Consider the following 26437-nt stretch of genomic DNA (forward strand, 5'->3'; position numbering starts at 1 on the left):
CCAAATGAGAACAGCCATCTTATTGCGTTCCGGTTGCATGCCGGACAGGGTACTCCGTAAAGTCAGGGGCTCTGGTCTTCTCCCCAGCGTAGTTTCAGTGCCTAGAGTTTAGCCCAAAGTGGCAGCTCAATAAACGTCAGTTTGAGTGAATGACTGAAATCTCAGGACAATATTGTAAAGCAAATGTTACTGCATTTTTTCAAGACGAGAAAACTAAGCACCTTGTTCCAGATTGCCAGTTGATTACTTGGGGGCGGTCACCCTTGAACTCAGACCCATCTGATAACAAAGCTTATCGCTCTCTATTTATGTTCTCTCTTGGTAATGGAAACTTGGATTAGGACAACTGGGGAAAAATGAGAGGATAATTTTGAGACAACATGGGTAGCCAGGCAGAACAGTTATTGAACACTGATTAGAGGGAAGAAATGGAAAAATTAGAATTCTCACTGATGAAACTAAATTATAGGTGAATATTTGAAGCTCTGAAGGGTAGGTTTCTGAAACTGAGATACACATACCCTACACACTGGATTTCTGTCAAAGTATTTTCAAAGACAAGGACAAACATGGAACCTCTTCCTGGAATGCCACTTTGACCTTTAAAATTTGGGAAATGCAAGACTTCCTTGCCTGAGCAAGGGAAATCAGCAGAATCCCACTTTTCCTTGTTCACAAAAATTTGGTATGGAGTTTTCTTCTTAAAAAGTCCCAGACTGGAAAATTAGATTGGTACCGAGTGATCAGAACTTTGACTGGTCAGTTATTGTAACTCCATAGTCACCTCAGAACTAACTAAATGACAGCAGAAGTTTATGCTGACATAATCAGTGTGTTGAACAAGTACACATCCTACTCGTGATGCAATCAAAACACCATCTAATATGAGTTGCTCAGTATTGCTTTAAAATTAATTCATCATGGGTAATCTTCTGCAGACACAGGATGAAACTTTGACTGGGCCCACATTTCTGCTGAATCTCAGGTAGTAGACATTTCTATGTTATTTTTTTTTTCTATGAAGAAAAAAGATACCATGAAAAAGATTAATGGCTAGAAAATGTATATAAATTTATTTTTCTCTTTAATGGCATCGTGAATACACATACTGGGTTTATTTAGAAGATACTCTTTGAGTCCTAATTCCCAACTATAAGACGAAACTGGGGATGGTTTTACTGCTCACAAAAAGACTGCTATAATTAAAATGAAGTTTGAGAGTTGGATGCAGAGAATTGATTATAGGGACCATTTGAAGCTCTTAGTCCATTAATGGGTGAGGAAAACCTATGTACTACATTAGAAGTAAAACAAAGAGTTGTATAATCAGGCTTTTTTTCCCCACTAAGAATGTTCTTTGGAAATTGTTGTTCCAGGTAGTAAAAGAGATTGAAGACTTGATCAGGGACCCTCTCAGTTTGTAGTTTGACCTCTCAGCAGGAAGATAGGCTAATGGAAATTTCCATTCACAGTATCTTGGAATGTCACAGTATGCACTTCCCATTTTGGCCATTTCTCCTTATTGTTACCCTGACATAGTCTGTAAAACGGTGGGGGGAACAAGGTTGCTGTTTGTACCTGCATATTTATAACACAATGAACACAGAAAGAATTGCCTGGACATTGAACTTATTGGGGTCAGCTTTCTCTAGAGTGATCTAATATCCTAAAATATAACAGCATAGCACTCTTTATCCAAGGAGATAGGTTAAAAAAAAAATCCCTAATGATAAATTATAAAATACATTATTTTTTGGATGAAGATAAACACATTGGAATACAATGGAAAATTTATATGAGTTTTTAACCTAAAAAGCAAGACCTTAAAGAAATTGCAAACTTATGGTGATTGTTTTCGGTGGTTTCTAGAACTCCTAGGATTGATCGCATGTTCATTCTGTCTTCTCTGTTCCTGGGATAGATCTTATAGAAAAGTTTGACAAACACTCATTTGAAAAATATTCTATCATTCTTGTTGAACTAGACAAGCCACAGAATGGAGTCAGGCAGATCAGGTCACTTCTCTGCCCTTATTTGTTTCTGGTAAATTACTTAACCTCTATGAACGCTGGTCTCTTCATCTGTAAAATGATGATAATAATAGCCACCTCATAAAGAGCTATAAGGATTAAATTAGAAAATGCATGTAAAACATTTTAGTACATTCCTGTGAATAGAAAGTGCTGAGTTAGACAGACATCTCAGCAAAACAAAATGAAATGCAACAAAATGGGAAAAAAACCCCACATCTCCGACACTATTTTATGGGCTCTCAAATGCTCCTTTTTTAAAAAGTAAAGTTTCTATTCTAATTACAAATAAATGTTATATTCATCTAAGTAGATCTCTTTATAACAATATTTTATCTAGGTTTTTTAATGAATACTTGGATATGATCAAGTGTATTCCTACAAAGATATTTTTCCATTCCTAGCAGTAATTTAGAAACAGTCTTTCCGTCAATTCATCTGAGGTTGCGCTTTACTGAATGTCTTCCTCTGTACCTACTGGTCTGCTTTCAATAACTTCTCTGCTTAGAAGGACAGGACTCCTAGGGGGTCAGGGAACAAAACTGTCTTTCTGCTACATTTCAAATACAGACATTGTCTTGATCTAGGGTTCAACATGGCTAGTCAAGGCACGAACCCAGAAAATGTATTTTTCACATCTTGGTTAATTGGAAATAAATGTCCTTTACATATACCTATGAGGTGCGGAAAGAGAAAATGCTCCTTGAAGCTGGGAGCATGTCAAACAGTGACATGTATTTAGGAAAGAGGGCCCCTCCACTGTCATAATTTACATGACTGTGACATGAAAGGCTCCTGTGTTCCTGCAAACCCTACACCATCTGCAATGAGTCTGAAACAACCTAACCCCCTGGTATTCTGATGACTAAATGAAATGAAATGGGCATATTTGTTAAAGTCAGCCGGGAAGCCACACGACTTGGTTAGTTCCCGAGTTCATAAATTTATGTCAGAGCAAGAGGAGCAGAGGAAGCTCAAGTGAACCAATTTACCCTAAGTGCAAATGGCAGTTTTGTTATTTGGTGTCAAAGTTACCAGTCCCACAATGACAAGCTGCCATAACACATTTTCTTGCTCACTAAAGAACAAGGATTTCGTTGGTTAATATTCCTCGCAATGCTCCTTTTCATAATTTACAACAACTAGATGCTGATAGGTTATTTAACATTTATGAAGTTAAGATGTAATCAGAAAAACCCTGATTATCTTTACAAATAAAAAAGTTAAATTATTCAACTTTTTTTTTTTTCTCTGTGGCTTCATTTCACAGCAGGTGCATACTTTACAATGGGACAAGTCAATCAAATAATCCTTTTTTAAAATCTTTTTTTAGGAGCTGGAGCAGGAACAATTCTAAGAGGAAAACTATTAATTCGGTTTGATAGCTGCATTTGCTTCAAAACACTGGTTGCACTTAATGTTATGCTTTGAACAAATCAGCCTAAATTCTTTGTTGCGTAGGTAGGCATATCTCGGTTATGCCCTTTCGAGGGTTTGGAAGTGAAACAAGACTCTCTTAAACACAAATCCGTAACAACTGTATGGAAATTTTACACAAGTTCATATAATAGTGGTCATTTCATGCCCTTTCTACCTTAATAGATAGTAGAGTTCATGACAGGAAGGACAATGTCTCATTCTTCTTTATAACTCTCAGGGTGTCTAGCATTATACCTTGCCCCTGAGTGGGGGCTCAGCAAATATTTTCATGTTCATTAAAGTGAATAGATAATTCAGTATACCCAAAGGATAATGAGTTATGTCTCATGAAATTTTAAGCTATAAATAAAACACTTTATAAAATAAAAATAAAAAAAAATAGCACAGTGATTTTGATCGTAGAACTTGGAGTCAGATGCATTGTGGGTTGGCTCCAACATATCTGTGATAAATAACCTAGACAAAATAACTAAAGAGTATCTAAATTGTTCTCATTAGTAAAATAGGTAAAACAATAGACATACTATATTATACTATACCATCTGTACTATACAATAGGACATACTATATTATACTATACTATATTAGGTTGTTAAAAACATTAAATGAGATACATATTAATTTCTTAGAAAAATGCCTACTACATATTAGAACTCAATAAAATTCATTAAGTAACAAAAGCAAAGGCAACAAAATAAATTGACAAGTGGGACACATCAAACTAAAAGGCTTCTGCACAGCAAAGGAAACCATCAATATGGAAAGGCAGCCTATGGAATGGGAGTAGATATTTGCAAACCATTTATCTAATAAGGGGCTAATATCCAAAATATACAAGGAACTCAAGCAACTCAATAGCAAAATAAAAAAGACCTAATTAAAAAATAGACAAAGGCTACAAATAGACATTTTCCTCCCAGAAAGACAAGCAAATGGCTAACAGATATGTGAAAATGTGCCCAGCATCCTTAATCACCAGGGAAACACAAATCAAGAACCACAATGAGATATCACCTCATACCTCTCAGGATGACCATTATCAAAAAGACAAGAGATCACAAATGCTGGTGAGAATGCAGATAAAGGGACTGTTGTACACTGTTGGTGGGAATGGAAGCTCATATTGCCAGTGACAGTTTACTATGGAAAACAGTATGGAGGTTCTCAAGAAATTAAAAATAGAACTACTCTGTGATCCAGCAAACCTTCTTCTGAGTACATATCCAAAGTGCATGATATCATTGCCTCACAGAGATATCTATACTCCCAAGTTCATTGCAATATTATTTACGATAGCCAAGGTATGGAAATGACTGAAGTGGCTTTCAATGGATAGATGGATAAAGAAAATGTAGTAGAGATGAAATAGCATATTATTCAGACTTATAAAAAGAAGAAAATACATCCATTTGCAACAACATGGATGAAACTGAAGGGCCTTATGCTAAGTGAAATAGCCAGACAAAGACAATAACCTTACGGTATTACCTATGTGTGGAACCTTAAAAAAAAAAAAAAAAATGAACTCATAGAAACAGAGTGGAATGGTGGCTACCAGGGGCTGGAAGATGGGGGAGTTAGGGAGAAGTTGGTAAAAAGGTACAAACTTTCAGTTATAAGATGAATAAGGTCTGGGGATCTAAGGTATAACATGGTGACTATAGTTAATAATACTGTATGGTATAACTGAAATTTGCTAAGAGAGTAGAACTTGTGTTCTCGCCAAAAAGATAAAAAGTAAATATGTGATATGATGTTAGCATTAATTAACTTGATGGTGCAAATCCTTTCACAATTATATATGTCAAATCATCACATTGTAATCTTTAAATGTATTATAATTTCTTTTGTCAATTATACCCCAGTACGGCTGAATAAAGATTTACTATGCTAAATAAAACATAAATCGTTGAAATGAGTTTTATACTTTCTTCTGAAATTCAGCACTACTGTCACTTGGTTTTTGCACTTAAAGAAAACTGAAAGAATTGTCAAAGTTGAATCATCCCAGTTAAAGCAAAGTAAATTTTTTTAGGGCACTTAATGCCAATTTTGACTTTAAATAGATATTATCTGATCTAATACACTGAGGTTGATCAGCTAACTGAACACCAATATGCCTAAGGTCTTTAGATAGGCCATATCGTGGCTAACTACCCTTTAATCAAAAACTGGTTAATAAAAAGCATTTTTATTCCTAACCAATATATTTTTTTCATTCCTAAGCAATATTAATTGAAATGATTTTTCAGAAGAACAGTTGCTAATTGTTTTCTTTAATGGACTAAGAGATAAATATGAATGGACACACACCAGTACTTCGAGATTATGCCTTAAACCTAAATAACTCACCATCTTTAGTGAGGAAATGTGTTGAATGCAATGACATTGTTAATTAGAACATGATGAAGGGCTAGAACAGTTCAAAATACAGTCATCACCTTGATAAATTAGAAAGACTCCTCATTACCTTCAGAGTTCAAATAATTTTGAGTGTTTGGATTCTGAAATAGCAGGAGTATCTCTATTCTTTTCTTTTTTTAATTTTATTTTTTATAAACATATATTTTTATCCCCAGGGGTACAGGTCTGTGAATCGCCAGGTTTACACACTTCACAGCACTCACCATAGCACATACCCTCCCCAATGTCCATAATCCCACCCCCCCTCTCCCAACTCCCCTCCCCCCATCAACACTCAGTTTGTTTTGTGAGATTAAGAGTCACTTATGGTTTGTCTCCCTCCCAATCCCATCTTGTTTCATTTACTCTTCTCCTACCCCCTTAACCCCCCATGTTGCATCTCCTCTCCCTCGTATCAGGGAGATCATATGATAGTTGTCTTTCTCCGATTGACTTATTTCACTAAGCATGATACCCTCTAGTTCCATCCACGTCGTCGCAAATGGCAAGATTTCATTTCTTTTGATGGCTGCATAGTATTCCATTGTGAGGAGTATCTCTATTCTTATCCTGAGTAAACCATTTATGTTCCAGGAACAATTTGCTTCTTCATTTTCTGTGATTTTTTTACCCATTAGTTGAACATGTATCCCTTACTCTATTTAATACAAATGTGTAAGTCCTGACCTGAGGTTGAGAGCTGGTACGAGGTGAGAAGGAATGTTTAGGAATCAGCTAGGCCGGCTGCTGTCTGTAGCTTGAATAACAACAGCCAGCTTCCAGGCAGCGTGCACTAAATGTGTACCATGCTACATCACGGACTTCACATAAAAGCAATGCAGGGTGGGCATTTGATACTCTGTTTCACAGACGAGAAACCTCAAGTTCAGAGACATTGTGGAAACTGCCCAAGGTCATGGGGAAACTAAGTGGTGGAGCCCATTCCACCTAGAAACCAGTACTCCTTTTTCAGAAATAAGAGAAAAAATTATGCATCCACAAGATGACATATAATATTTGGAAGCTATGTGTATGTGTCCTGTTTGTCTCTAAAGAAGAAATATGTATTTGTATGTGTGTGTGTGTGTGTGTGTGTGTGTGCATGTGCACACGTGTATGTATGTTTAGGGTTGAGTTAGTGTGGAGAGAGGGATAGGTTTCTACAGGAAGTCAAGTGTTTGAATAATTTTTTAAAAAGATTTTATTTATTAATTTGATAGAGACAGAGAGCACAAGTAGGCAGAGATGCAGGCAGAGAGAGAGGGGGAAGGCTCCCAGCTGAGCAGAGAGCCCAATGTGGGGCTCGATCCCAGGACCATGAGATCATGACCTGAGCTGAAGGCAGAGGCTTATCTCACTGAGCCACCCAGGCTCCCCGTGTTTGAATAATTTTAAGCATCAGAAAATCCAAAATTTATTTATATTTGCTTGAATGACAAATTTTAGAAACTTACTACTCTCTTCTTCCATTAATTCAGCAAATATTTTAAAAGGATATGTTGTTTCTGCATCATCTGATTTGAAGGTACAAATGATATGCAAAAGAGTAGAAATCTTGATTTTCTAGAGCTTGAAGGGTCTTGATAATCTTACAACTGACATTTATCAAGTAATAATGAGCTAAAATGAACCAGGGTTTACCTGAAAGGTAAGGGAATGTCTATAGAGGCTTTAAAATAGTCCTGGAATATTCATTTTGTGGTTATTTGAGAAATGACTCCCTCTCCCACCTAATTAAAATCTTTCAGCATTTGGAATCTGGTTTTGCTAGGTCATGTCTATTCTTTCCTGACTTTTGGTTGAATAGGCAGACTTCTGGTTACTAGTTCCTTCATGCCACAGAAGATAACTACTGTCAGGTAAGTATTTTCCCTTCAGAAACTCACCGTTTTCCACAATTACTACTTCTGGTCTAGGCATACCAAACAAAAAACATTCTTCCACAATCATTTGTATTTGCCAATAACTAGCTCTGTTTCTTGGCCCTCTGGGCTACTATTTCAAAAAACACAGTTGTATCACAAATCCAAAAGATGGTGGGAAATAAACAAAAATCTTGATTTGGATTTAAGAGTTAAGCCAAAGACCTGGGGAGATTGCTCTTATAAGGCAGTAGTAGAGAACAGATCTGAATTTGAATCTTGGCTTTGCTTGTAACCTTGAGTATATTATATCACCTCTCTGAGATTCAAATTTCTTATCTTAATATGGAAATAATGCTATTACTTGTATCCCAGGGTTTTTATCAGTATAAACTCAGGTAAGACAGGGAAAATGTTTATCAAAGTGTTTGGCATACGCTGGAAATTTAACAAAAGGCAAGTATAAACAAGTGATATCATTGAATATAAGTGATATTCACCATAAGTATTCTAATTATGCTTCCTCTGAATATTCCACATTCCCTGGACTTCACTTCCTTTTCTGGTAGGATTTATAAACATGGAGTAAGAATTAATTTTATAGATAGCATTGAAATAATAATTTATAAACTGAAAGCCCACTTAATTGCCTAAGTAATTTTCGGTTGCCAAGCAGCCACATGGACATTGTTTTCTCCCAGCAACTTACCTGCGTAAAGTCGCTCTATTCACACTGACCACAAAACAAAATACATGTGAGAAAACCCAGTTGATTTAACCACTATTTTGGTTTTGAACATTCAAGAGAAAGTGGTTCGATTCACGTTTTCAAAGAAAGATTGTACCTGACCACTTTTGCTTGGTGCATGTAATTCATGATTACTAAATTTGGAACACATTGAAATCATCTGGGAAGCTTAAAAAAAAAAAAGAATCTAGATTTCTTGACTCCACCCCAGGAGATTCTGATTCAGTAAACTTGGGGGTGAGAACCGTTCTTTGCAAAAGATTTCCAGATGATTCTAATGTTTGTTCAGGTTTGGGAACTGTAGGTATGGACTACTTGGCCCAATTTTCAGCTCTGCTTATGATGTAATCATTTCATAATGGTCAAGGAGTATGATGAGTACCTTGAAAGCTCTTGATTGTGAGCAAATAAACAACCTCTGGTTATAACAAGTTTGTTTTCTTTCTGTTTAAAATATATATTTGTGACTCTTCAGGAACAGAAAAATGTTTTTATTATCCAAATCAAAACACAGCATGAGGTACTTTCCAATAAAATCAACTGTAGATTATACACAAGTCAAAATCATCTGCCTGTTTACAGAGTTCAAAATCCTTCTAGTCACCAGGAAAAAAGTTTAATTTAAGATTTTAATCTTTTCATATATTACAGGGTTTAGGTAATGGATTTTGTACATCTGAAACTAAAAGATTGACAGGTCTGGATATTATAGATTTATTAACCATTGGTTACATGGTCAGAGTTAGTGTGTGAAGCATTTCTACAATACCCCAAGGATGTGCTAGAGTGAACAATTTCTACAAAGCCTGAGGTAGGCAAGAGTTAAGGTTACGTTAAAAAAAAGCAGAAGTTTTGCTTTATTTCACAACGATCTTTTTCTAAGTGTAAACATTATACACTGAACATAAAAATATGATGTTGAACTCAAAGAAAAATATGATAAAATGCTGGGAAATTCAAGAGAAGTCTTAAACATTTACAAATGCAATCCTGCAGTGCACTGTTTTATCATTTTGAAAATGGGGCCCTTGGCACCTAGCAAAGGCTGGAGCAAATACATTTTAAAAATAAATAATTGAAGACAAAAATAATTCTCCAAAAAAATCATCACTATTCTCAGGCTAATGTACAGAGCCAATGTATGCTGATTATATAAATTACCTCATTTAATCTTTACAACCACCCAAATATACGTACTACCCTTGTCTCCATTTTATAGCTGCACCGAACAGAGACTCAGGGAGAAGAACCGACTTGTTTATGTCAGCTAACAGGTGACAGAATTGGGATGCACGGCCTGTTTTCTCTTTCATCTGACATCCATTGTCTTAAAGGAAAGGTATCTTCAGATAAGCAATTTATGTGTATAATAATGTTAAAATGACAAGTGATTGGATAGGCCATGGAACCCTCTGATCACATGGCTCAGAAATCACCAATTTTGCTTATCATCTTGGACTTTCTCTTATTGTTCTTTGAGAATTTGGATTGTGGAAGACTCTGGTGGGAGTCTGAGAAATCTCTGGTTCATAGGCAAAATCCAGTTCCAGACTGGCTCTTTTCTGTTTCCTTTTACTTGATGGCACAGAAGCACCACAGCTCCATAAAGATGTCAAGGAGAAATATGCTGGAAGACAGCGAGATAGCACGCTGGTCCACTCAAGTGGAGACGGGTTCTGTAAAGGGATATGTAAGTTCGTATATTTTCCACAGCAGAAGATACGGGTTTTCTTCCACTGAAGTTAAGAATGGAGTTCAAGAAGATCTACGCTCCTAAAACTGAGGTAAGGATTACAGGGCTGTATGACACAGGCTGGGCTGGTGATGATTCCTTTGCTCTAATTTAATGTGCTGTATATTCATTTTAAAGCAAAGGTGGATGGAGTCATTTATATTTAATATCTTAGAGAGGCTTATCTTTTTCTTTGCTTATAAAGATCTTGATAAATTTTCTCCTGTGAGTTCGACCAAATTAAGACCCTTCTGTTTTTGTTTTTGATCTTAGATTATGACATCAGAAGGATGCTGGTTGATGAGAACTTAAGTTTTATATATTAGGCCTCTATGTTACCTTCTTGGCTCTATTGCTTGTTTGCTTGTTTAGTTTTTATTTTGATTCCAGTTAGTTAATACAGGGTGCTGTATTAGTTTCAGGTGTAAGATAGAGTGATTCAAGAATTCCATCCATCACCCAGTGCTCATCACAGCAAGAGAGCTCCTGAATTCCCACCTCCTATTTAACCCATGCCCACCACCCACGCACACTCTGGTAACCATCAGTATATTGTCTGTAGTTAGAGTCTGTTTCTTGGTTTGTCTCTCTTTTTGCTCTTTTGTTTTGTTTCTTAAATTCTTCGTGAGTGAGATCATATGGTATTTGTATTTCTCTGACAGACATTTCACCTTGCTTTATACTCTCTAGCTCTATCTATTCATTCCTTTTTATGGAATGAATTCCTTTTTCCTTTCATTCCTTTTTATGGATGAATTTTATATATATATATATAATATGCACATTAATATAATATATGTTATATAATATATGTTATATAATATAATATAATATATGTTATATAATAACATGTTATATGTTAACATATAAATAATATGTTAATATTATTAATATACATATTATTAATATATATGCCATCTTCTTTATCCATTCATCAATTGATGGACACTTGGGCTGCCTCCATATCTTGATTATTGTAAATAACGCTGCTATAAACATAGAGATGTACGTATTCCTTTGAATTAGTGTTTGTTTTTATTCTTTGGGTGAGTACCCAGTAGTGTGAATGCTTGATCATAGGATAGTTCTATTTTTAACTTTTTGAGGAAACTCCATACTGTTTTCCTCAGTGGTGGCAACAGTTTGCATTTCCACTAACAGTGCAAGAGGGTTCCCCTTTCTCCACATCCTCACCAGCACCTGTTGTTTCTTCTGTTTTTGTTTTTAGCCACTCTGACAAGTGTCAGAGAGTAACTACATTGTAGTTTTCATTTGCATTTCCCTGATGATAAATGATGAAGAGCATCTTTTCATGTCTGTTGGTCATCTGTATGCCTTCTTTGGAGAAATATCTGTTCATCTCTTCTGCCCATTTTTAAATTGAATTATTATTTTTTGGGTGTTGAATTTTTAAAGTTTTTTATATATTTTGGTTACTAACCTTTTATCAGATATATCATTTGCAAATATCTTCTCCCATTCTGTAGGTTGCCTTTTAGTTTTAGTGATTGTTTCCTTCACTGTGCAGAAGTTTTATTTTGATGAAGCCCCAATAGTTCATTTTTGCTTTTGTTTCCCTTGCCTCAGGGGACCTATCTAGAAAAAGTTGCTACACCAATGTCAGAGAAATTACTGCTTGTGCTCTCTTCTAGAATTTTCATGATTCCAGATCTCACATTTAGGACTTTAATGCATCTTGAGTTTATTTTTCTGTATGGTATAAGACAGTGATCCAGTTTTATTCATTGCTGGTTGCTGTCCAGTTTTCCTGACAGCATTTCTTGAGGGGACTGTCTTTTTCCCATTGGATATTCTTTCCTGCTTTGTCGAAGATAAATTGACCATATAATTATGGGTTTTTGTCCCTAGGCTTTCTATTATGTTCTGTTGACCTACATGCCAGTACTGTACTGTTTGAATTACTACAGCTTTGTAATATAATTTGAATACTGGAATTGTGATGCCTCCAGCTTTGCTTTTCATTTCTCAACACTGGTTTGGCTATTCAGAGTCTTTGGTGGTTCCATATAAATTTTAGGATTGTTTCTTATTATTTTGGGTGCAGTTATAAATGATATTGTTTTCTTAATTACTCTGCTGATTAATTATTGGTACATATGCATATGCAACATATTTCTGTACATTGATTTTTATCCTGCAAACTTTACTGAATTCATTTTTTAGTTCTAATAGTCTTGGTGGAGTCTTTTAGGTTTTCTATATATAGTTCCATGTCATCTGCACATAGTGAAAGCTTTATATCTTCCTTACCAATTTGGATGTCTTCTATTTCTTTTTGTTGTCTAATTGTTGTGGCTATGACTTCCAGTACTACGTTGACTAAAAGTAGTAAGAGTGGACATCTTTGTCTTGTTCTTGACCTTTGGGGGAAAAGCTCTCAGTTTTTCTTCATTAAGTCTGATGTTTGCCATGGGTTTTTCATATATGGTCATTATTATGTTGAGGTATGTTCCCTCTATACCCACTTTTTTGAGGGTTTTTATCATGAATTGGCATGGCACTTTTTCAAAAGTACAACTTTTTGGCTGAGATAATCATTCAAGTAAATGAAAAATATATCTTTGCTAATTATTTTATGGAATGGACTTGCTGATGGCCAACACAGTTGCTAACCAATTGGTCTCAGTGCATGTTCTACTGTAGCTAAACTTATTCTGATGGAGATAATAGAAATTTGTGTCAATTTTATCTGAAGACTAGATATTAGAGATAAAAATCACATTTTGAAGTGAATTTAACACCTTAATCCATTTTAAATTTTACTGCAACAGCATTTCCATACTTTCCTTATGTTAAAAGACAGAGCAAAGAGATTTCACTTTAATCCTTATTCCACGGTGTTAATGCAATCAGATTTGTACCTAAGGAAGAAGCTTACATCAAAATATAATAATTCACTAAGCCATAAAAGCAACCCACTAGTGACTAAATGGCACAATGGAGGCTATATAGCTTAGAGGGGCAAAATTCAACTACCATAACTGGCCACAATCTAATAGAAAGGGTAGAGTAACTATTGTCTTTCTGAATTCTTTACTCACTGCTATAATAAAGGCCGAATCATATAACATCAATGATCCAATCTTGGGAGTCCTGCAGAATGAATGTTTGAGGTCATTCAGATCTATATGACTTACCTGGGTTGTATATAAATAAGAAGGCAGATTTTAGTACTTAAAAGAAAGTATTAGTTTTAAAGAAAAGAATATATCTATGTATCTATATATCTTTATCTACATACCTACATCTGTATCTATATGTATATATGCATATACTTATTTATGTATAGACTTAGGAATTGGTTTGGATTATTCTGTTTGTACTTATCCAGGAGACAGGCTATTTCCTTCTGCTTTACTAAATTTACATTTCCCTCCTTATCTTCAATTAACTTTCTCTGAAATGTTTTACATACACATATGCATGTGCACACACATGCACACACACACACACAATTTTATTTCTTTACCTGGTGGGGTCCAAGCTACAAATATGGAATAAGGCCCGATTACTGTGATATTATATGGAGGCTGGATTTCTTCTGGTGTCAGTACAGGTGTTTGTACAATGTAATCATCACTAGGATTGCTGCCACCTCCAGTTGTAGCTTCCAATTTATAAATGTATCTATATTAAAAAGAAAAGATTGTGATAAGGCAATGCACAAGAAACTTGAACAACGGTTGCTGGGCTTTCTCTCCGTTGCTTAGTCCTAAATTATGACAAATTGCAAATTTTCTGCTCCCTGTCCAGAAACATCATTGTTGACTTGATAATTTTTCCAGAATAGGCATCACTCTCTCTAGACTGTCACTATTTCTGCCCCTTCCCACTTTATTTTTAACCTGCTAGTAATCAATTAGATTTCAGGCAAGTCTTTGAGTTTGCCAGGAGATTGTGAAGGATTCAAATTAATCTTCCCCATTTTTTTTTTTTAGATTTTATTTATTTCTTAGACAGAGATCACAAGTATGCAGAGAGGCAGACAGAGAGAAAGGTAGGGAAGCAGGCTCCCTGCTGAGCAGAGAGCCCGATCCAGGGCTCCATCCCAGGACCCTGAGATCATGATCCGAGGTGAAGGCAGAGGCTTATCCCACTGAGCCACCCAGGCGCCCTAATCTTCGCCATTTTTAACTAGGTTGGAGTTCAGGGAAATATGTTTAGAGGAAGATGTTTCTAAGTTGATCTGCTACTCTCTACAATAATACTGAATTGATCTCTACTCTCTGCAGTAAAACATCTGTTGATCTAAGATACACTTTGTTTCTGCTGAGATATGAATCGGAATGAATTGCAAATATGTGGAAATTTCCCCCCAAAACCATTCATACCTATATAGAGTGCAGCGAGCAGAGAAAACACATTAGAAGAAAAGTTAGTTGATGTAAAACAAAACTCTTTAAATCTTTTTTATTGCTAGCTTAGGCATGCATGTTTTTGAAGACAATTTGATAATTTTTTTAAAGTTTAATACTTAGTGTATTTTATATACTTAAAAGATGTCATGTACTCTAAAGACTAAAGTTGTGAGTTAGCACTTGAGTCTTCAACATCTGAAATGAATTAAAAGATCTAATCAGTTATGGAACGGCCACTGAACACAGAGATTATTCAGCCAATTAATTTATTATTGTTTCATTTTGAGGTGCACTCTTTTCAGCCCTGAAGAACTTTAAATTCTAACTATATGATCGGTAAAATTTTTCTTTAGTTCACCTGCTGTTGGGCTCCAGGTTTTTATCAGTGAAATTCTGCTCCTCAGTGCCACCCAGGAAAACCAAGGTTCTGTTACGACTCAATTGATACTGAGAGATGAGGCCATTGGGCTTTTCTGGCGGACTCCAAAATAACTCCACTGTCGTGGAATTGATGATAATGTGTCGAGGTGTCACCCAAACCCCTGGGAAAAAAAATAACACAATGAGGTTTTACTGTTGGAATGAAATATATACCTTATCAAAAGTCACACCACAACCTCACATCTTATGATATTTTTGTCTGTGGTTAAAAAATCTCAGGGTGAAGCAACCAAAATACATTTTCCTTACTTTAGAGGTAAAATATACAATTGGGTATAAATACACGTTTTAAGGCTTTATTTTATTTGTAAATTGTCTTTAGAAAGTGAATGTCAGACATTTAGTGGTGGAAGATTTCTCTGTATCGGCTGTGACCCTGAGTTTAATCAAGGCCTGAAATACTACCCAGGAATTTTATTTATTTATTTTTTTTAAGATTTTATTTATTTATTTGTCAGAAAGAGAGAGAGAGAGCAAGCACAGGCAGACAGAGTGGCAGGCAGAGGCAGAGGGAGAAGCAGGCTCCCCACAGAACAAGGAGCCCGATGCAGGACTCGATCCCAGGACGCTGGGATCATGACCTGAGCCGAAGGCAGTTGCTTAACCAACTGAGCCACCCAGGCGTCCCCTACCCAGGAATTTTAAACTTCGATGCCTATATACTTGGAATATGTGGACGTAATCATAAAGTAGTATTTACCTGAATTATCAAATTCAATGAATAACATACTTTGCCTTTGTCTCTCTGATACAGTGCTCTATGCTTCTTTTCCTCTTTTCTCTCATTTACTGGCTTCTCTCCCCCTACTGGATCTCAAAAATGGGCCTCAGAGACCTAGGCTTTCTTCTCTCCCTTAGTGCTCCCTCTTCTTTCTTCTCCTCTTGTTTGCCAACATTCACTTTCTAGGTGATCTTCACCTCACTCTTAGTTTTAAGTATCATCTATAAGTTGAACACTACCAATCGCGTATCTCTAAATGAAAACTCTCTTGAGCTTCAGGCTCCTGAACCCAGCTGTCAACCTGACACCTCCATGTGGATGACTGACTAATTAAGTATCAAAACTTAAAACATCTAAAACAGAACTCTTGGTTTTTCTGTTACAATCTATTCATCTCCCAATTTTGTCCATCTATTCATTTTCTTGGTCAAAACACACAAAATATTATGCTTGAGGCTTCCATTTTTTTCAACTTCAAATGCAATGTCATCATTGACATTCTACCTTGAATGTCTCTAGTTCTCCATACACTTAGTGCCATCTCTTCTGATCCAAGCTGCACTTTTCTCTTATGAACCTCTACCATAGCCTCTAAACTGGTCCCTGGGTTTTAATCTTGCCCTTCTCTGCTTCACGTAATCTTCATAAAAGTAGACAAAGTATATCGGAGCACCCGGGTGGCTCAGTTAGTTAAGCATCTGCCTTCGGCTCAGGTCAGGATCCCAGGGTCCCGGGACTAAGCCCTGCATCAAACTCCCTGCTTAGCGGGGAGCCTGCTTCTCCCTCTCCCTCTGCTCCCATGCTCCTGCTCTCTTGCTCACTCTCTGTCTCAAATAAATAAATAAAATCTTAAAAAAGAATATGAAGGATATATATAAGTCATTGTAATCTTTGTAAAATATACAACCCTTTTGAAATTATTCCTATAATTCCAATTCCTTATGATAACCTGAACAATCCTACATATTTTCTGGTTATGGTCTACCTGGCTCCAGCCACAGCAGACTCCTCTCTATCCCTAGAATGCTTCCAGTTCTTTCTTACCTCTAACCTTTCGCACTTCCATTCCTTCTGTCTGGAACTTTTGGTTCTGACAACATGACATTTTTGTAACTTATTTTCATAGTTCAGTGACCTGTACAGGTATCATCTTCACAGGGAGGTCTTATTTGACCAAACTTCTCTAATGATAACTTTAATCTTATCTCAAGTGACCCCAACCTACTTTCTCTCTATCCTAGGTCCTTTTCTATTTTCCTTTAACACTGATAATATCATAATAATTTTTCTTGATAGTATCATTATTTCTATGTTACAACTGCATGATCTGCTTCAATATAAAGTTAGTTTCATGAGGGCAAGAATCTCCTCTGTCTTATTTCTCAAGGTCTTAATGCATAGATAGTACAATGCCTAGTTGATACTGAATAAGTAACTTAATTATAAATACACACAAATTACTATGTTAAGCACTGTAGGCAGTTCTGGAGAATGTAGGTGTGAGTAAAATATGGCTCATTCCTACAAGGAGTTTACTCTCCTGTGTAAAAGTTAAAATAAATACACAGACAACTGTCATTCAAGGTCAAACATTCAGATACTCTTATAGAGGTACAAACATGTCGAAGGGGAACCTGGGCAATGAGGAAGATCTATCCAGCAATTTCATGTCATCATCTAGGTATCCTCTGAATGGACACTAATTCTCTTCTTCAGTTTTTAACAACTCATGAAATATTAGGTTCCCTGTAATCAATAGTTTTTGGTTGATTTCATCTCTGGTGTCAGTTATTCAGTATGGGATAAGATTTCAACACTTTTAAAAGAAAAATTTTCAGGACATTCAAATGCAATTTATATAGGAACATCCTAAAGAATCAAGGAAAATCAAGATAGATTTTAAAACAGCTCAAACTTGCTGATTTTTAAAGGAACAACTTATTTCTAAGAAGAAAGTAGTTCGTTTTGTTCTGAAATAGGTATCTGGATAAATCCACAAATCAGAGTATACGTTTATGTCTCGGTTTCTCTACCAGTCATTGTTAGATGAGTCAACCAACCAATTAGAGTTGTTTCAGACATGATATTAATTTGTTGATTTAAGAGATAAAGTATAAAATTTCGTTCATAATCTGTTTCCTGCAATCCTGTCTTTTTCACCTTTAAGGACGTATTAAAAATCACCAAGGTGCTAAGAAGGCTTTTGCTTAGTTTCCACTTTGAATCAGTCGGTCAGCCTGTGGATATAGAGGAGTGAATGAAATAACATGAATCAAGATTTTGGGTTTGTTTCAGGTTTTAAATAAAAATTGAGTTTCATATTTATGCAAGCTGGTGAAAGCTCTGGTTTTGCTGGTAACAACCCTGTATCTACTGGGTTGGAAATAAGAGGAAATTGAAATGTGTAAAATATACTACATGCCACATGGTTTTACTTGTATAATGATATGGGGACACTATTATGTTAGCAGTTGCAAGAAATCTTTGATAGGATAAGACCCACTTTCGGTGAAACGTCTTAATGGGTCCCAGGTAGAGAATCTGCTTTCCTTTGTGAGCCTGAGTCTCAGGTGGCATCAGAAAAACCTATCCTACATAATAGAAGGTCAGAGTTGAGACAATTCAAGGAAAGGAAGAGGATGGTCATGAGGTCAAAAGGAAATCATCTCGAAGGTGGGCAGGGAGGAGGTAAACTAGCTGAGAGGTATAAGAAGGAAAGGTCAGAAGGAAACCTTGGTGGTAGATCTTTTGCAATATTAGCTACCAAAAAAAGAACACGTCTATTAGATTTGTTTTACATTTGTTTAGAGTGCCACGCAATATTATCCACTTCTCATTTCTCTTCAAATCTTCATTCTAACTTAAAAATACCAATATTTATTATGGATTGGCTTTCTTTTGGAAGCCAGTAAGGGGACTCGGTTTTGTATTGGCTGATATCCTGGATGCCTTGACTTCTAGACTATTATGATTTATAAATTTATCCAATATTCCACCCAATTTTGTGTCATTTTCTGTGTCAGGCACTGTGGATGTAGGGATAAGGACATATAGTCCATACCCTTCAAAGAACTCATAGTATTATGGTGAATAAAGATGACTGAATAAAAATTTATAATCCACTTTGCTAAATGCTTTAGGAAGCATAGTGCTTTGGAGTACTTAGGAAAGGTAACAACACAGACCTGCAGTAACACAGGGATGGGTGGGAAACAGATTTCTAGAAGGGGAGGACATGTGAGCCAAATTTTTTAAAAAATGGGTTAGTTGAGTGAGGATGTAGGAAAGAGATCTAAACTGAGGGGAACCACACAAAGTCCTTGAAATACAGGAAAGTATGGTAGAATTCCAAGTACCTCAGCATGACTGGTGCATTGGATGGCATGTGGGAAAAACCAAAAGACTCAACGGATAGCAGAGGTTAAAATTTGAGGGATCTATTTTGCTTTACTTAAATGTGGATTTTTTTTTTTCCTGGAAGGAAGTGAGATTTTATGGAGCTGACTAATGTGAAGTATGTCTATTTTGGCACAAGGGGGAGAAGAATTAATATGAGAAAGAGGAGAAATGACTAGAGGCAGGAAGACTAATTATGGGAAGTTAAAGGCATCTGAACTAAGTCAACACCAAAAGGGATATAAAGGAAGTACACATTCAAAAATTCCTTAGATTTATTAATTTACATTATTTTAATAAATTAAAAATTTATTGTAATTTAATAAAAATTGTTAAATATAATAAAATTTAATAAAAATTAAAATTAATTAACTTAACATTAATTAAAGTCAATAAGATTTTATGAAGAACGGCACATTACAACCTAAAAAAAAGGTACACATTAAGAAGGTCCATTTTGGGCTGATGAGGTGGATGATAGTTCTTGAAGGAGGGAAAAGGGAAGAAAAATAAGCTAGGTAATGAGGAGAAAGATTTTAAGTGTTGAAATACTGAGACTGAAGTATTTGCAAAACACCTAAATGAAAACATCTATAGATCGGTGGATCTATAGATTCACAGGTCTTAAATCTATGTGCAGGCTTTGTGAGAGCTGAGGACTCTGGGAGCTTGTACTTGAGAATTCCAAGAGATACTGTGGTGTTCCAAGTGCAAAGAGTAGAGGAAGAATCTAAAGGAATGTCAACAGTTTAAAAAAAAAGTCAGAGGAAGAGAGATCTGGAACACAGCTGAGAAAGATTCACCTTTTCCCTTTTCCCCCCATATGACCATTGCTGGAGGTAAGCATGCCTGCAATTTTGTACAACTGAACTCTAAAATTAGAGTTTGCTGATATGGCAGCACTTCTAAAAAGAAAACAAAAATCCAACTTGAACTCTCCCTATTTGACAGAAGGCACACAATTTTCTGTGAGGATAAAACTGTAGAGAATTATGTCTGACTTATAATGAAGTAGTAATGTACGTTAGCTTTTTGGTTTTTTTTTTTAAGATTGAAAATGAGAGAGAAAAAAATGAGAGAGGAGCTTAGGGTGCTATGAACCAATGCTTCTTTTCATTCTCTCCATTTCTGCTTAGGACACTCAAGTGTTAGACCTTCAAACTATGTTGGATTCACTCAAATAGGCATTTTGTAATTAATTATATTTGGGTTACTAATTTAACACGAGATGATATGCTTATTTCCATGTTACAGTAAAAAAACAGAACTTAATGTTGCTGTTGATTTGTTCTCCTACAACCCCCAACTTAAGTAGTCAGACTACATTTATTTCCCATACAAGTTACTCACAAATGGAACTTATACAGGCAGAAAATGGATTCTTTATCCATGTTTGTTCTGCAGAAGAAAGCCCATTTAGTTTATTATTCCTGTGCACAGTTATTTGTGTTAAAGGAAAGGTGTACAACATTAAAAAAAGAAATCAAGGAAAACATTTCTCATCTCACTCTCCTGTGTTGTTGAAAGCTATAATTTTTAAGTCATGAAATCTGAGCTTTTTCCAGAGTTTTTTTTGGGGGAAAATAGACACATATTTTCTAAGAATTTAAATATCTGGATTTGATGAGTACACTGAAGCAAGAGACCCTGTTATTTTACCAGGTTTGAGCTGCAGCCAAAACTGGTTGATAGATCCTTTAGAAATTATCCATTATCATCAAAGTATCCATTTGATAGTTTACCTTTCCAAAAAATCCACTGCTGGTTTCTTCCTTTCAAAGGAACACTAAGCTTTTTGACATGAAACATTCTTTATATAGAAAACATCATTAGTGAAATCCTGGTGAGGAGCCATATGCCCCATATGTGGAATTTTCCATTTTATTCCCCATTTACTGGTAGGAAGTTCAGGTCTAATATTCTGAGGTACAACAATCCCTTTCATTAGAAGAGTAATGGACAAGCAGTTCAGGACTCTCCAATGGTAATTAACATCATATTTCTGTTCAGAAACTCATGTATGCCTCTGTTTCCCCCACATTTAAAACAGGCTGATAATAAAGATGAGCAAAATAGCTGATCACTATCCCAAGCTTCTGAGCCTATCTTTCTTCTAAAAGTAAATGATAACACTCACCCCAGTTCCCAACCCACTGGTAACCATTGTTATGTGTGTACGCTTCCAGAATCTTTTCTGAATTTTTATTTATCTATGGAAATGAATATAATTTTCTGTGTATTTTTATACATAAAAGATACCATGCATTAATATAGTTCTAAATTACCTCTTCATACGTTTAGATTGTCTCATTCTTTTAAACTGAGGTATGGACTTTCATAATGTGAATATACCTGCATTTATATAGCCATTCCCCAATGCAGAGATATTTAAATTGCTTCTGATATTTTTCCATTAAATAAAAATACCAAAAATGTTTCAATAAACATTCTGGTATATGTCTCTTGTACATTTGTGGAAGTGGGGTTTTCCGGCATAGATACTGAATGTGAAACTACTGTGTCATAGAAAATCAATGTTCTAAATTTAATAGACATTGCCAATTTGCCTTCCAAGGTGATGATCCCACTTTATATCCCCTCAACCTGTGTTGGATTCTGTATCTCCTCTAGTGTTTATTTGTCAAAATCCTTGTTTTCCTCAGAACTCACTTGCTCCATCAAATCTTTTTTGATTTTCATAATGAGTTATAATCTCTCCCTCTTCAGATTAACCTGAGCATTCTGTTCATTTTTTTTAAACTGATGTATGATTATTACACAATGTTATATTAGTTTCATGTGTACAACATATTTATTTGGCAATTCTATACATTACTCAATGATAGGTGGGGTCACCATCTATCACCAGACATTATTAAAACATTATTGACCATTTGTTCTTTCTTAACATCACCTTTCAGATTCTCTCTCTCACTTTTTTTTTTTTAAAGATTTTATTTATTTATTTGTCAGACAGAGAGGCAGGCAGAGAGAGAGGGGAAGCAGGTTCCCCGCTGAGCAGGGAACTGATGTGGGGCTTGATCCCAGGACCCTGGGTTCGAGGCTTTAACCCACGGGGCCACCCGGGTGCCCCCTCTCTCACTTTTAAAAAAGGCTTTATTTATTTATTTATTTATTTATTTATTTATTTACTTGAGTGGCAGGGGTGGGAAGGGGAGCAGAGGAAGAGAGAGAATCCCAAGTAGACTCTGCACTGAGCCTGGAGTCCAACACGGGGCTCAATCTCATCACCCTGAGATCAAAACCCTGAGATTACGACCTGAGCTGAAATCAAGACTCCAACGCTTAACTGACTAAACCACCCAGGCACCCTGATTCTCTCTCTTAATATAAGTGTAAGTACTTGTCCTGTGTCTTTGACTTGATGGTAACTTCATGGCAGCGAGCACATCCTTGTTATATGTCAGGCATTCCAGAAATATTTAACTTTTAATTTTTTGAGGAATTTTATATCCCAGTACATAATAGTTTTTTTCACTGAAAACTAAATTTAGGAGGTTTAAGCAACGGAAAGCAAAATTTATGTTGGGAGGCTTACAGTTGAACCAAACCTGAAGAATGGGAGCCTAGAATATAATTTATTGACTTTACTCCTTCTTTGTTTGAAATGAAAGGGTTTATAGAATTCACTTCAAAATGCCATATGAAAACTTCTCCCAAATCATGGATATATTTTTTTTTAATTTTTTAATTACCTTCAGGGGCTGCCTGCAGCGTCTGACCTAGAAAAGGCTCACTTGAAGTGCATCCTGCAGATGTACAAGCTGTAAGTGTGAAGCTGTAGTTGGTGTATGGCTGGAGACCTAGAAAGAGCAAACAAGAAATAAAGTACATCTTGAGAGGATTATTTATTATCAATTAAGCACTGAAAGTAACATGCAGAGTTGTAGATATGATTTCCAAAAATTTTAAAAGCAGAAAACACTCTTTAATGGAGATAGGAACTTCACAAGCATCTTGATATAAATAGAAAATTCATTTATCATTAATAAAGTAACAAATTCTCAGCCTTAGAAGAAATCTTAAAATTCATGCAATCCATCCACCCATCCATCTTTCTCCTGATTCTCTTGTCCAAGAGGTAACTGAAAAGACTGCCTTGCCTAGGTAATCAGAGTATTCATCTCTCAAAGAGCCTGTTCCATCTTTAGAGAGCTCTAGAGTTCTCCTTATTTTGTTTGAAAGTCCTTCTTTATATTGTGGTGAATTCTTTCCATCACTTGCACCCCTAGGGACATACAGAACAAATCTAATTTCTTTTCCACATGACAGTTCTTCAAATATTTGTAGACAGTTATCAAATGCCCCCTGAGTCTTTTCTTCTCCAGGCTAACCATCCTAGTTTCTGCAACTGCTTCTCATATGAGAAGGGATGGAAAAAATAAAAAGAAGGTTAGATTCAAAATTTTTTTACCCTCAAGTCATATTCAGCTTATACTCATACCACCCCCCCCTTTTTTTTTAACTTTGCACTTCTTCACCATGTGTGCCCATAAAGTACCAGCTCATCTTTAACCTCTGTAGTTTTTTGTGGGGGGGGAATGTTGGCTTTGTCTTTACACATTGATTAAACATAATTTTATGAAGGGACAGTGCTATGGTATTCAGAATATGACACAGGCCAGTAACTGCTCAATAATTTCTCAGGAAAAATATAATACTCAAGTTACTTAGCTTCTCTTTGCCTTGATCTTCTGATCTGTAAAAATGGGAAATACAGCAACTAGCTTTTAAGGCTCTTGTGAAGATGAAATAGGTTACTTAGAGAAGTCCTTTCTTTGAGCAGAACCAACCTTAAAACTCAGCAGCATTCGACAAGGCTAACATTTCTTGCCTTGATTATTGGGAAAATCCAAACAATGCCAAAGCTCAAAAATGTTCCCTTCCTTAAATAATAAGACTTCGTCTATATGTTGAATAATTAGGCTAAGTGATAGCATTGCTCTACTAATTATTATATTAATTTTTCATGAATTCTGAACTACATTTTCACATATATTGTTCTTCTGGTAGGTGACTTTTCCCAGAGACATTCATGAATCACTCTGTGGCTTTGTGTAGATTTTTGCTCAAATGCTACCTTTTTAAAAGATTTTTGACTACTCTGTCTATACACTACACCCAGCACCTGTTATTCCCTCAAATTACTTTCTTCTTCATAGCCCTCAACATTATCTGATGTTTTATTATGTCTGTATATTCATTGTTTGTCTCCCCCTCTAGGGCATAATCTCTAAAGAGCACAAATGGATCTGTATCTAAAAGATCCCAGCATATCCTTCAAATAATGACTGGCACAAAGTAGGTGCTTGTTAAATGAGTCAAAAATTAATTTAACTGATTCATTTAGTATTAGAGCAGTCGTGTGGGTTCTCTGCTAAAGCAATAATGTTCTGCAGCTGGAGCTGCTTCAGAATTCAGCTTCAAAACCCTTTGTGTTTCCTTATCAATTTAGTGATAAGATGCAGATACTTATTTGATTGTAATCTTCCATTTGGTTGCTATGGAGGATTTACATAATTTTGATATTTACCTGATTTATAGATAAGAAATATGATGAAAGATCTAAGCCATATCCAAACCATATATGTTTGATAAAAACTTATGGGAAAATGCTAAAGATTATAAAATACAGAGCTCAAAAGGATAAAGGAGGACTCTTCTAAGAATGAAGGTCAGAGACGGCAGTGGCGGGCTGATTCCGTCTAACAATGCACCCTCTTTACTCTTGCTGCTGGAAAAGGGGGTCTAGACTCTTGTAGCGCCATTTCATCTGAATAGCTCAATTTCTCACTTAAAATGTAAGCCCTTAGAAGGTAAGGCTTATGTCTTTGAGGGTTTTTTCATCATATTTTCTCAGTAGTGCCTATTGTAGGTGTTTGATGTTTGTTAAATAATGTTTAAAGAACACAAAGCCCATACAAGTGCTCCATAAAGATGTCAGGCTATGATGTCCATGACATCCAGTCAAAGTGTGATCTGACCAAGCAGGCCCTTCCTCATAATTCCATGGGTATCTCTGCCGACCACCTTTATTCATTGTGTAAGCAATTCTATTCTAGTTGTAAAACACTATTAAAATAATACAAAAATTAATGGAATGTGTAAACAATAAATATTTTCTAGATTTTGTCTGAATGTCAGATGGTAACTATGGCTGGTACAAGCAAAGCAACGCTTGGTCTTTCTCTAGATTTTCCTATCAAACAAAAACAAACAAAAACCTCCAAATGAGGCCCAATTCTCCTCTTCATTTTGTGTTCTAGCTAGTCTGATTCAGACAAGTGGTGACTGCTGGAGGATATTTTAGGATGCATCTTAGAAAAGGTAGAACAAATTTGTCATTACAAAGGCGTTCTAAGGCTGATGAGAGGTTTGAAGGTGTTTGCAATGAGGACAGCCGCTAAAAAGGAAATTAATGTATATGAAAATAGAAATTGTCCTTTCCTTACAAAATCTTTCTGAAGCAAATTGAGTCATATCCATTTTACATATAGCCCAGAACACCAGAATACAAGCTATTTAGAAATGGTACAACAGTGGAGTAGCTAGCTCATTAGGGATTTTTGATAGATTACCTGAAGGTGTGACAGAGAAGTCTGTTACAGGTATTTAAATTGGATGGTGTGGGTTGGCCTTGAAGAGCATGGGGCCAGGTCTAGTGAAGGAATATGCATCTCTTGAAGCTACTGGGGTAACAGAATCAGGGAGAAAGGATGCAGAACTGAGCACTGGGTAGAGATCCTCATTTAGGAATCCACAGGCTTTCAAAGACATTACCAATCAAGAGGAATGAATGTGATAAACTTGAGAAAGGAAACAAAAATGGAAGAACAAGAAAGACAAGAGTGGGAAGCGTGAAACTTTAAGTGAAGGAGGGGAGGACAAATGGACTTAATCTAATTCATGGGCAGTTCATCCTCAAGGACTGTGTCTGGCCCTGAAATGTGGGTCAGATGGAACAAAGGTAGACATAGTCACCTCATTTCAACTCACATTTGCCAGTTTGTGTCATACAACTCCACGTCTGGTACGTTTACCTTCCAGAGTCCACTCACACTTTCTTTTACTACAGAGCTTCAGTTTTCCTTGTGGAAACCAGTCTTTTGGCTACCAACAGGCTCTTTCAACTCACATTTGCCAGTTTGTGTCATACAACTCCACGTCTGGTACGTTTACCTTCCAGAGTCCACTCACACTTTCTTTTACTACAGAGCTTCAGTTTTCCTTGTGGAAACCAGTCTTTTGGCTACCAACAGGCTCT

General features: G+C 36.0%; 1 protein-coding gene across 1 annotated transcript in view; it reads right to left on the bottom strand.

Annotated features, from left to right (window-relative positions):
* The window catches only part of LOC111151119 (usherin), a 680307-nt gene that overhangs the window by 109974 nt on the left and 543896 nt on the right, over positions 1-26437 (bottom strand). The window contains exons 55-57 of the mRNA XM_022508904.1: positions 22869-22976; positions 14953-15136; positions 13706-13863 (exon numbers count right to left, since the gene is read on the bottom strand). Coding sequence (XP_022364612.1) covers positions 13706-13863; positions 14953-15136; positions 22869-22976 — 450 coding nt within the window. The remainder of the gene's footprint in view (positions 1-13705; positions 13864-14952; positions 15137-22868; positions 22977-26437) is intronic.

Source organism: Enhydra lutris, unplaced genomic scaffold, assembly GCF_002288905.1.
Source record: "Enhydra lutris kenyoni isolate GAN:26980312 unplaced genomic scaffold, ASM228890v2 scaffoldscaffold25, whole genome shotgun sequence".
NCBI classification, from domain to species: Eukaryota; Metazoa; Chordata; class Mammalia; order Carnivora; family Mustelidae; genus Enhydra; species Enhydra lutris.